Source organism: Fundulus heteroclitus, chromosome 15, assembly GCF_011125445.2.
Source record: "Fundulus heteroclitus isolate FHET01 chromosome 15, MU-UCD_Fhet_4.1, whole genome shotgun sequence".
Taxonomy (NCBI): Eukaryota; Metazoa; Chordata; class Actinopteri; order Cyprinodontiformes; family Fundulidae; genus Fundulus; species Fundulus heteroclitus.
The window spans coordinates 15367622-15380676 of NC_046375.1; the positions used below are offsets into that span (position 1 = coordinate 15367622).

General features: G+C 39.6%; 1 protein-coding gene across 1 annotated transcript in view; it reads right to left on the reverse strand.

Annotated features, from left to right (window-relative positions):
- Positions 1 to 1971: 1971 nt before the first annotated feature.
- hbs1l (HBS1-like translational GTPase) overlaps positions 1972 to 13055 on the reverse strand; it is a 35657-nt gene continuing 24573 nt past the window's right edge. Inside the window, exons 9-18 of the mRNA XM_012868796.3 lie at positions 10013 to 10159; positions 8936 to 9010; positions 8709 to 8826; positions 7579 to 7647; positions 7374 to 7478; positions 7044 to 7134; positions 6789 to 6897; positions 5304 to 5404; positions 3151 to 3295; positions 1972 to 3022 (exon numbers count right to left, since the gene is read on the reverse strand). Of these exons, the coding sequence (XP_012724250.2) occupies positions 3011 to 3022; positions 3151 to 3295; positions 5304 to 5404; positions 6789 to 6897; positions 7044 to 7134; positions 7374 to 7478; positions 7579 to 7647; positions 8709 to 8826; positions 8936 to 9010; positions 10013 to 10159 (972 nt within the window). The 3' untranslated portion in view covers positions 1972 to 3010. The remainder of the gene's footprint in view (positions 3023 to 3150; positions 3296 to 5303; positions 5405 to 6788; positions 6898 to 7043; positions 7135 to 7373; positions 7479 to 7578; positions 7648 to 8708; positions 8827 to 8935; positions 9011 to 10012; positions 10160 to 13055) is intronic.

Consider the following 13055-nt stretch of genomic DNA (forward strand, 5'->3'; position numbering starts at 1 on the left):
CACTGACCTACGCTTCTGTGGGAATGCCTTATGAAGACTTCCTAAGTGGACTTTTTCCAAAGTTTTCTGTGAAGTACAAAGATTTTCCTGCCATCTTCAGTACAACTAACATCTGCGATTGTGGACTACAGTAAAGCAATTGGCAGATTTAGATTCAAATAAGTTTCTATTTAAGCAAGAAGCTAGTTTTCTGGTGGGAAATGAGACACACCACCAAAAAGATGCCATCACCAGAACCTTCGACTCCCTCCGAAGATTCCTAGTCTTGGCTGCTGCAAACATTACTAGTACTTCTGTTCGGCAGAGACATGTTGGCAAAGTTGACTTTTTACTTTAAAACCAAATCTGTTAGGTACTATAATTCTAATTGAATTTATGTTCAGGCTTTTATGAATCTGCAGTCTCTGGTTTGGTTACTTTGAAGGGTTGCTCCCAGGTTTGGTAGGGGAAGCTACAATCTCCTATTTTATCCCAATTCTTAAACACTGTCAGCTCAAAATATGTCAGCACATTGTCTTCCATCTCTAAAAAACCTACAGTTCATCTAGAACATATTCATCCAACATCTTTTTTACACATTTTATGTTACCACCTTTTTTTTTCAAACTGTACTCAATTCTCTATGATGGATTAGTGACCTTTCCAGGGTGGACCCAGCCTCTCGCCCAATGACAGCTGGAGATATCAACCCCCAAGCAATGCCGCATGGACAAGAGGGTATAGATTTTGGAAAGATGGAGAAATAAATGTTTTTATTAAAATGATGATGGGGATTTTTTCCCCCAATTTTAAAAATATAAAACGAAGAAAGCAGAAGGTAAATTAGTGTTCACAGCTTTGGCCAAGAAGCTCAAAAATCTAGCTCTTGTCCCTCGTTTCCACCGATCACCCTTGAGATGCTTTGTACAGCTTAACTGGAGTCCAGCTGTAGAAAATTCATTTGAGTGAACAGATTTCTGGAAAGGCCCAAACACCGACCTATGCAAGGTCCCAGTGCATTTCGAGGCACAAACCAAGCATAAGGGTGACTTAAGGCACAGATCCAGAGAAGGTTAGGAAGACGCTTGTTCAGCAGAACAACCTCCCACATACAGCAGATAATAATACTAATATACATTCAAGCCCATACTTGAATCTGATTAAACATCTCTGTAAAGAGATGGGAAAATGGCTGTGCACCCGCCTAACAGAGCTTAAGATGTTTCGCAAAGAGGAAAAAGCAAAACTGCCAAAAGAAAGGTAAGGCCAAGCTCAGTTCTGAAGACGGCCTGAGGCTGCAATTGTTGCCAAAGGTTCATCCACAAATACTTATGTGATGTCTTAGTTTTTTTCAATCTTTACTATATAATATATGGGAAAATTTAAAAAAGAATTCCCACCATTTTGTGGTGTGTGTAAAGCTTTGAGGGAGAAATATAGTAGTTTGTAAAAGGATGAACATAAAATGTGGAAATGGGAAGTGCTGCAAATACTCTGGATGAACTTTACATAAAAACAACCTGCTGAACTGGTGATGGGCTCTTTAGATCAGGGCTTCCCAAACTTGTCAGCCTACGACCCCCAAAGTAACAGTGGCAGACATGGCAACCCCCTTTTGGCAGGTGGGATTATCATTATGTTTTTTTTTTTTTTAATTATGAGACTAAAGTCAAAACCTTATGAGAAAGTAGTATTTTAGTAAAAACTCTTACAACAAAGTGCAGCCTTCCCTCTGCCTTAAAATAAGGAATGTCGAGCATCTTGTAAAGCTATACTTTGGTAGCAGTTTTATAAATAAGGATTTTTTGGCACATCAGCACCAAATCATCTCGCGACCCCTCAGGGGGTCCTGACCCCCACTTTGGGATGATATTTAGGCCTTTTCGAATATCGATAGTGAAGAAACTCTTTCTTTTTCACCATTAACCGAAAACTTTTTACATCCTAGACTTGCAGAACAACAGAGGGGAAAAACAAGTGGAGAGAGAATGCAATTTTAGGCATGTTGTAATTTTTATTTATCCTGGAACCCCTTCTGGGTGCCGTCAGTGACAGCTCTGACAAGAGGCTTTGTATGCTGGTTTCCAGTTTGGCAAAACAAGGCAAGCGGTATATAGCTTTGATGTTATAACCTCCATACTTTTACATAAGGTTTGCCAGTTCTGAACAGATGCATTGAAATCAGCTTGAAATTCACCTTTTTTGTGATAATTAGGAACTTTGATGCCATTATTCTGTTGCTGTTGTCCACTAGATTCAGTTTTTTTTATGTCAAAGCATAAACCACAAGCAGCAGGTGCAGGTTTAATTTTTTGTATCTTTTTCCAAATAAAATACTTCCACCTCTTAATGAGGTAAAAACGAACAGAAGCCCTTCTGAATACGCTGCCTCACTTGAGTTTTCATTAGAAGAAGCGTTTGAAATCGCTTGTGCCACCTTTAAAGTAGATATTCCCTCTTGTTTAACAAACTAAAAAAAAAAAAAAAATTATTCAAATTTTGTTCACCGTCCTCACCCCTGAGCTAACTTAGGACGCAAAAACAGCTGATTTCTTAGTTTTTAGCTTTCCTTTGATTTCAAACAGACATGTTTTTCAAGCTTTAGATTAATTTTTGATAAGAAAAACATCCACGAAAAGAAAAACCCTTCTGTAAACCAAGTTGTTTCTAAATAGAGAGAGAGAGAATTTTGGACTTGTTCATGAAGCTGAATAAAGCAGAGTGCCACATCGGTCGGGATTAACGATCAGCTGCAGCTCCTTCAATTTGAATCCTTCCAGTACGGTTGCTTTATTTTAAAGTCTGATTACTGTATTAACTTTATTAGAGACGTGCTTCCTGGGTGACGTTAGTGTTGATGGTGATGGTCAGGCAGCCACTGCAGCCATGGGAGAGCTGATAGATAAAAATGGAGCTCTGACTCAGTGAGCGGCATCTCTGGGAAGAACTGCACAGTGTCTCTGGCTGCAAAAAAAAAAAAAAATAGCTGCTGAGCACGATCTGAATGGCTCTTTGTTCGTGGAAAGGACCTTCAGTCTTTGATCTGCGGAGACGAGAAAACAGATTTGTCACAAAATAGAAATATCAGAATGCAATCTGACATCTAAGATATAAATAGTAGTTTAAAACAAACAGGCGCAGTTCTAGCTTAAAAACAATGTTCCAGCTTACCTCTGTGACAACACCTGCGGCGATGGTGGAGCCTACGTATCTCAGCATGAAGCGGCCCAGTTCTTTGTAGTCCTTGTATAGCTCTAATGACACCGGCCTCTGGGTCTGAATCTCCACAATCGCATTCATACCCTTACTCAAACACCTGAACAGAAAAAAATACAGGCATGAAATGATTAGGGCAACAGGCTAGTGTCATTATGTGTGTTTTTAAACCTTTATTGACATGTTATCAATTAAGATAACGCTTTTTTTTTTATTAAAAGCAATAAAAACGGCACATTTATTACTGCTTAAAACAGCTAAAAATCACACACAGGCAGTTGACGACACCGATGTTACTCATCAGTCTTAAGGAATGTTGCCCTATTTCATTACAAGACATTTAAGGTGAAAGGGCTGTTTATAATCATATGTATATAATATATTTACTGCATTAGGCAAACAGAGCAGAGGACATGTTTGGTGGACATTAAACAGCATTCCAGATGTGAAGCATGGAGGTGGAGGTGCCATGGTTTGGAGATGCTTGTAGCTGGACCTGGTCAGCTCACCACAAATTGTACCATATATCAGAGGCTGCTTAAGGGAAATGTGGCACTAGCTATATTAAAATGTAACCTAAAGCAGAACTGAACCCTGCAGCATAAAAAAAAAAAAAAAAAAAAAAAACATCACAGTCCACCACATCCAAAAAGGACTGGCTGAGAATCAAGGATTGGATGGTTCTGGGTTAAGTCAAAGTCCAGATTTCAATAAATGGCCAGCTGACCACTGCTTTAAATATTCTTTATAGACATCAGTGCTCGTATTCACAAAGAATCTTAAGATTGAAAGTAGCTCTTAGAGACGTAATTTTATCTCGGTGAGATAAAAGTTATTGACAAAGAGTCCTAGGCCTTCAGAGAGCTCCCAAAGTGACAAAATGTCAGGAGTAACGAGGAGGACTTTTAGCGAGTCTAAGAGTATCTGAAGCAGGAAGATGGTGGAAACAGAGAGAGCTGATTGGCTGATCAACCACCTAAACAATGGAAGAAATACGCACACAAACATCTTTAACAATCATATAATTATAATATGTAGATAAGACTTTATCATCCCCATTGAGGGAAATTAATTAATTTCAGCGGTCCCACGGGTTAAAGGGGCATCTCTACAAATGTAATTTTATTGAGGATAAATAAATAATAGGAAAAATATAGAATATTCGTGAATAAAAAGTAGAGAAATTTACAAAGAATATATAAAAGAGGTGGGGAAGTATTTTCTGTATTACATGATAATGTCAGTAGCCTAAATGATCATCTAAAAGTTTGCTTGTGTGATGCCACCTCCTCGCTTTTTATCGCTTCTCACCAGGCTGGTACAAAGCAGACAAAAAGGTACATTGATCGGCAGCAAAAAGTTTCAAAGTCCGCCTATTTACGCCATCTGGGATTCTGGTTTACCCGGTGTCTGCCTCGGTGGGTCTTTGGCTCTTCACAACCACTATTGAGCATTTTTCATATGGATAAACCTTACATACACAAGTACACTCTTGCAAACACTCACAGGTGTTTGGATTCAGGTGTTTACGGATTAACTTCCATATAGAAAACCCCTATTATTATCTTTAGCTGTCACTTCATACATCTCGTATTAAATAATGCTCTTCTTCACGGATGTTACCAAGGCGTGGTTTGTACCTGTAATACATTATCGGCTGGTTTTGCTATTCTTTTTATCTCTCTCTTAGCAGGTATAGAAGCAGACTCAGAGGATGTTATATCGCTCTCTCCTTTTCACCCTTTTAGCATCTTGTCTCATCTTTTTTTCCTCTTTTACCTTCCCCTTTCAGTGTCCATGGAACATGAAATAGTCCCGCCATAAAATCTAATACAGCTTTTTGCATATATAAATCAAGTGGAGCACTATGGCGAAGGCTGTAATGCTCCACTTGTGAAAGTAAAATCTGTTGGGCTCTTTGTGGCATTAAGACAGTAATTCTCAATGCTGCACTGCCAGACAGAACATGGAAAAAAGAAAGAAAAATATATATTTTTAGACTAACATGTATGGCATATTTACGTATTAAAGGAAAAAACTGCATCAGAGTAACTCTGAGCGACTAAAGTTTACATTTAGAAACGTAAGAGAAAAGCGACAACACTCACTTTGGTTTCTTTTTAAGGATTTCTCCACTGCTCTTGTGTAGAACGCTGATCAGTTTCTTAATGGTGGCCGGCTCGCTGACTGTCTGGTAATGCAGCAGCACCTGCACAAAAAAAAAAAAAAAAACACAACAACACACAAACATTAATGCTCTCAACAAGATTGCCCAAACTACCAGGAGCGGCAAGTTAAAGGGTAACCTGGCACTTGGTTGAGTTTTAGCACAGTGGGGCATTGTGTTGTTTTGCATTATTGATTAAACAAAACGCTCAGAAGGTTATTTTTTTTATTCAAACTGTTTTCTATTGTAAAAGTCTAAACTAATTTCCAATTTAATTTTGTAACAGTCGAGGAAGTTTCAGGTAGAGCGTAATTTGTCTGTTTGGTTTTGAATGAAGAGATGAAAGAAATAGGAAGGGCCAAATGTCCAGTTCCTCCAGGTAATACTAAAAATCTTATAACTTAACCTTACTTAATTAAACTGTATTTTCATACTTGGTCATCATTTGCTGCCCCTTTCAATGTCTTTCCTAATCAATGCCCCCCCCCCCAAAACGCCTCCTTTTTGTGTTGAATTCATTAAAGCAGGTATTGGGCAGATAGCACGCCCCGCTAGGAAATGAAATCAGCGTGTCCATGAAGCTTGTCAGGTGAGGGAATCATGAAGGGCTCTAAAATCTCTTGACATGCCGATAAACTGACTTTGGATTTGATAAAACCCAATGGACCAACAGCAGCAGAGACCATGGCGCCCCAAATCATCAGACCGTAGGAAACTTCACATTGGACCTCTAGCAACCTCTAGATTTCCTTTATAATCTTCTCATGGCTTAAGTTCCTGCAGCTGCACCTTTTTACCAAACCTTTTTTCCTTCAGTTAGCTCTCCATTAAAACGCGTACATAGATCTTTTGCGGCTAACCCTCCTTGTGGTTGGAGTCTGTCTGAGTGTCTGCTGCACAGCTGCCGAGTCAGCAGTCTTGGTCACTACTGCATTGACCGCAACGTAACATTCCTGTATTAAAAATCCTCTTATTTTTCTTACATAACAATAACACTTTCAGAGAAACTAAATGTTGGGTTTTCATGAGCAATAAGTCATAATCATAAAGGGAAAATAACAGATAAATGTTTAAACCTTATCACGCTTGTTGGACGAATCTATGCTAGAGTTTGATTTTTTGGATTGCTAAAATTAGCTTTTCATGTTGGAGAACACATTTTTTATGTGTCGGAAAATATTAAAATAATTTTTCCTTTTCTCAGAATCTAGAGTAGAATCCATAAAAATAATTTGAGAGGTTAAACGTCGCGTTTTTTTCTTTTTTAAGTGATCAATCTGAACGAAAAGCCAAAACAAAAAACACCACCGATGCTTCGGGTCATGAGAGAAGCACACCATGTGCCTGTTAGAGAAAGAAAAACGAAGCATGAACATTCAGTGTCACCAGATTCAGGAAAAGTCGGGATTGTCTGAAGGCCGCTTACCGGAAAGCCTTGCGTGATGGGAACCTCGATATTAAAGAGCAGGATCCTGGCTCTGAATCGAGTGCAGACTCGGATTGGCTCTTTGAGATCGCACAACACGCAGCCGACACTGCAGGGAAGCAGAACGCTGCAAGTTACACATACGGTTCAGCGAGAGCCTGCTGTTGCACAGACCCAGAGCGTGACAGTCAATAGGTGGCTTGTACCACAGATGCATAATATCACATAATGATATTTTCAACATATTTTCCTTACTTAATCTTGATGATGTCTATCCCGGTGACTGTGAGGCTGACGTGGTCTCCTGCCACAGCCCAGTCCAGAGCCTCATCGTGGAGCGTGATTCCTGCAGCACAATGAGTGCAAGTCAGTCAGTGGCCACAGGAGGGCAGTGTTTGTCATCGCAAGCTCAGGCCCGCACAGACAGGTGGGCCAAACTGGACAAGTTGTGTCGATTTAATTGCTTTCTCTGCTTATGCATGTCAAAGCAGGTATTAAATGATAACTGATGCAGAACCTGAGGGGAAAAAGCTTTAAATATATAAACAGAGCTTCCATGGGGACATTTTTTAAGACAGGGCATACCTTTAACTGTACAGCTTTCATTGGGAGGCACTGCCAGCACTTTGTCTCCCGTCTGAATATAACCAGCCTCGATCTTTCCTGTTACACAGAAGCCTGAGCCCTGGTCTGGAAACAGATTCACATATTTAAGGAAACTTAAATAAATAAATAAATAAATAAAAACATCAATATAAAAGAGATTTCTACATGCAGGAGCAATTTTTACCTTTGAACACATCTGAGACGCACAGTCTGAACGGCTTGTCTATTGATCGCTGAGGGGCTTTGAAGGCATCTTGAGGTCAAAGACGTAGAAGACAGAAGAAGAGGAAGTAAAAAAACCACGAGAAGCAGGAAAAAAGACTCGTAAATATGAGAAGTTTTCAGACGTTTGGAACTGAATCATTTCTCTGGTACTGGACAGAGTTTGGATGGTCAGCACTTTGACAGTCACAACTGCTTGCAAAACTGGGATGAGACCAGACTTCAGGTCTATGTCACTCAAATGATTGCGAATGTGCTGATCCTACTGTCTACAAGTCTAAAAAAATAAAATTGGATAAAAGAATATAAGAAAAATACAACTAAAATAAAATAGTAACACTGAATAAAATAAAAATAACCTGGAAATCTCAGACCAAAACCAAATGTGTATTTTTCAGCTTGCATAAAATGTAGTTTTGCTTTGCACAAACTGTTTCTCTCAATAGAAGCAGATTCTCAATGCTATTTTTTTATTTATTCACTAATATTATGCCATGTTAGAGAAGATAAACCTGACAACACGGCTCCGACATGTTGCTGAAGCTATGACGTTGGGGAAGCTGTATTAACCCACTCAGCTGTTTTTGTTACTTGCTTTGGAAAAATGAGTAATAATGTCAAAATCTTATCATACAAATTTAACCACTTTTGCATTGTGAGAGTTTCAGTAAGACAAAATATTTCACTTAGAATGCTTCAGCAAACGAAATCAAACTGCATCATATTTTCAATGTGGACAATAAGTCGAGGTTTTAGGAGAGGAGAAAGTCTCTGGGAGTGGGATGCTTCTCAGGGCATCCTGTTTGATGGAAATCCTTAAAATTACAGTGATTTGAATATGTCGACTGGTTTCTACTTACTGAGTCAGTTAAACTATATTCCACATAATAACAATAAGGAAGGTTCAAACAGTCTGCAAAGAAACTGTAGAAAGAACTCAAATCTGTTTGCACATTTGGTGCCAGGGATCTTATTTTCCTGATAGAGAAGACTAAGTGGCAATGGGCATTTCTCCATTGTGAGATCAATAAAGTTCAATTATTATTATTATTAAAAGGTTTGACCCAATGGATCCATTTGAGTGATGATTACCAATCTGCTCCAGTAGGCTGGGACCTTTGTACCAACAGGTCAGCTCTGATACTGTACTTCTAGCAGTGAGGTTTTCTCCTGACAGGCCACTGGTTGGGACGAAGAAAACATCAGACTCCTGGGGAAGCAAAGAAGTCCTGGATGAAACAAAACCAGGACTAGAAAATACTTTTTTTAGCGGCATCTGAGCAGTGACACCGACTGATACAGACTGGGTTTAAACCCACCTTGAATCCTGCCTGCTTCAGAAAATGGCCGAGCTTCGAGCTGATTTCTTGGAAGCGCTCCTGCTGCCAGCTCACCTAAATCACAGACGCGCACAAGGGAAATAAAACACGATCAAAGTTCCACCGTCAGCAAGGCAGTCAGATCGAAATTTGTCAGCCACATGCCGGAGATTGTACGAAACAAGAACGACACACAAGTTTCAGAACGATGCCTTCTCATTGGATGGAAACATTTTAGAATAAAATCCACTGAGCTGAAAATCCAAAATGCGTTTAGTCGACCCTAATGTGAACTGTAGCACAGATGCCAAATTAGATCTGATGAAAACTGGTGTTTTATTTCTGCAGACATTTTAAAAAGCAAATATGAATTATTAGAAAACCTGAAAATCAAAGACAAAATGATTTCAAACATTTTATATGTATAACATTCCTATGTGTCCTTCTGCATGCACTATATTACCAAAGTAATTTGCTCCTGAATCAGGTGTTAAAATCCCTTCAGTGGCCACAGGTGTATAAAATTAAACGCTGAGGCTGCAGACTGTTTCTGCAGACATTTGTGAAAAATTGGGTCGGTCTCCAGAGTTCAGTGAAAACCAGCCTGGTTATGTGATAGGATGCTGCCTGTGCAACAAGTCTAGAGGTGAAATTTCCTCGCCCCTAAACACTCCACGGTCAAATGTCAGTGGTCTTACAACAAAGTAGAAGCGAACTGAAACAACAGCAACTCAGCAATGAAGCGGTAGGACACAAACTGATGGAGCGGTGGCAACGGATGCTGAGGCGCAAAGGATGCAGAGGTCACCAACTTTCTACAGTCAGTTTCTGTAGACCTCAATACTTCATGCGTCCTTAAATCCGGGCCTACAGCCTTCCGAAAATTAACTACAAAATGCGCTCTCTCTGGAGATTTCCGTTGATTTCCATGAAGGAGCTGTGCCGATACATCATGTCGCGCAAAGGATTGTGGGATGCCTTAAAGAGCATGTTTCTTGCACCGTTGTCAACACCATAAATGTGCGACTATGACACGAACCTGTTCAGACCTGGGCGCGTGAGTGAAGCAGACGTTACCTGGTCCATCTTGTTGACGGCTACAGCGAGCTGAGTGACACCCAGCGAGCGCACTAGCAGGGCGTGCTCTCTGGTCTGACCGCCTGCTTCGAAGCCTGCCTCAAACTCTCCTCTGCTGGCGTCCACCACAAGCACCGCGACGTCAGCCTGGAGGAAGAGACAGTGAGGGCCGTGAGAAGCGTGAAGCGCTGTATAAACAAACTTGCCAGTGAAACCTAGCTGTAGCTTTAGAAAAGTTGGACAAAGTTACTTTAGATCAGAAATCCACAAGCATATACTTAGCTTATTTCTCACTGTGAAAAGAAACAATTTAGTCTTTCTGTATGTTTGTCAATTTATGAAAAAAGTCTAGTGAAGGATTTAGTTTGCTTAATCCTTTGTTAATGTAATGTTTTTCTGTTCATGTGCAGCACTTTGAATCGTCCTGTTACTGAAAAGTGCTTTATAAATAAACTTGCTTTGCCTTAATAATTATGCAAGCGTCTTGCGCTGTGTTATGATTTAACACCTCTGAGGCCTTCACAGAACAGATGTATTGAAACAGAGATTAAATTACACACAGGGGGATTCTACTTACTAATAAGGTGACTTCTGGATGTAAGTGTTTGCAATGGATTTCATTTCAGGTAAAGATGGCCGAACACAAATGTAAGCCATACGTTCAGGCATTCATTTGTAAAAAAAAAAAAACAAACGTGGAAAATCATGCCTTCTTTTCCATCCACTTCAAACCACCCACTAAATCACGGTACATATAAATACAAAATAAAGTTGTTGGTTATAACAACGCAAATACGTAAAGAGGGGTGTAAATACTTTTGCATAACACCGTATGATTTAAGCTCAACTAAAGTCGTGAAACAGAAACTACACTAACATTCAGTTCTAAGGTTGAGCATAAAAGCAAAGAGAAGAGCCTAAAATAACATATCAATGCAGGTGACAGGACAGATGTGCAAACTAACAGTAAAAACTCCAGTAAATATAAAATGTGTAGTATTATAAAAGTTACACCAGCAGTGGCAATTCACCCTCAAGCATGGACTATGGTAAACAGGATTATTTGTTCATCAAACTAGAACAGCAGAATATGAATTTGTACAGGCAAAAATAATTATATATAACATATAACATCTTATTGCTGGGTAAATGAAAAGAAAACACAATGATATTAAGATCTGTACAAGTCATTTCCTTTCCCCTGCTCTCTATGCCACACTTTATCAACTGCTCTGGCAGGAAGTGCATTTATGGTTTGGTGTTTGGTTTTGAGCTGTGGAAAAGGGGAATATCTGCAGGTGCTCATGTGTAAGCCGGCTTCTGGTTGCCATTTTGTTCACACTAATCAAATGGTTGCTCGCATGTTTAATCACACAAGCAAGACCTCTGAGCAGCTTGGAGGCTTAAGGATGAGAAGGGTGGGAAGCTGTGTAGGATCCAGAGAGTTATACTTTGCCTTGTTACACTGATGCTCTGTAAGATCCATTTGGTTAGTTACAGGTTCCCTCAACATCGAAGGTGCATAAATTACAGAGGGGTTGAGTATTGTGTTTTGGCTCAAGCGAAGTGCCCTGTGAACTCTTATTCAGCGTCTTCAGTTTATCAGCAACATGTGTTGTCTTGGGAACACAGGCAGGTTCACTACGTTTGTCATTTCTTGGCAACTTGGGAAGTGCTGCAAGTTCCCCACTGGTGCAGACAGTGCCACACACCTGTCTTAAGCTGAGTCGCTGTTGCAATGCACTATGGGATATGCAAGGCGATTGGTTTGAAGGCTATTCGATCAACCTGTGGGTCATTAATAAATGATATGAAATTATCTCATGGGCTAAACGTAGCTTGATCTTGTTTGTGTAACGTACAGCGACGCTTTGTGAAACTAAAGCCGTTTTTCCATATTTAATTTATGCATCTGCATGACAATGTTTTCATTAGGGCTGGACAATAATTCAATAACAATATATATTGATCAATAGATGTGTGGGTTAATAGAAAAAAATAGGCGTCAATAAAAAGTTCAACAGAAGAACAGTTTTCCTTCCTTTTTCATTCTAGCCTATCATGTAGGTTAATATCACTACATCCTCCCAGCCAATCACAAAGGCAGACCCAGATAAGCTCCGTCACTAAGCTTCAAAGAGTTCAGTCGGTGTCAGATAATGAATATTATGACCTGAGTCACACATACTACAACAAAGCATCTAGAAAGCATCTTTCTAAATTAGAATGTCATTAAAGTTCTTTACCTTTTTTTAAGACTTGCAGATTTGGTGAAAAAATAATAAATCTGTTGAATAAAGGGTTGTGTTTCAATTTAGTGTTCTTTATTTAAAAATGGGTCATAAAAAACAGCATAAAATAACCACAGCTGCGCTTAAAATAGTTTAGATTTTTTTTGAGAATTATCTATTTCGATCAATCGGATTTCCATTTCATCGATATTCTTTTTCTCCATTTCGTCCAGCGCTAGTTTGCATTAGAAACGCTAAAAACGTAATTTCCCTGCCACGCCACTAGTAGGCAGTATGTTTATTGAAACTCACCAGCATGCACGTACATACAACAACTCCCTGCTTAATCTCTACTGATTGCAGTCATACTGTGCATGAGCCAGGGCTTCCTAATGCAGACAGATTCTGTTTTTTCTCTCAGCGGGGCGTTTTCGAATCCATCCACACTGAAACCTGTTTTCGGATCCGATTGTTGTAGCAGAAACACAACAATACGTTTCCGTTTTGACCAGAAAACCGGTGCTCAAGGTCTAAGGCACTGCCTGACACAGAAGCAGCTCCTCCTGAAAAAAAGCATGGTGCAGCTGTGGCTGCAGAGCTCTGGTATCTGTGTCAAAGTATTTTGTGTCAAATGTGCAGCACCTATCTGTCCAACAGCTAAGGTTTGCTCTAAACCTGGACAATAATCCCAAACTCAGCTCCAAATCTACACCAGAATGACTGAAGACTTGAACTAATACTAAATGTCAAATTCCCTGTTAAACTTCAGATCTCAAGCCCAATAAAAACACTGTGAAATGTCCTTCTGAGAA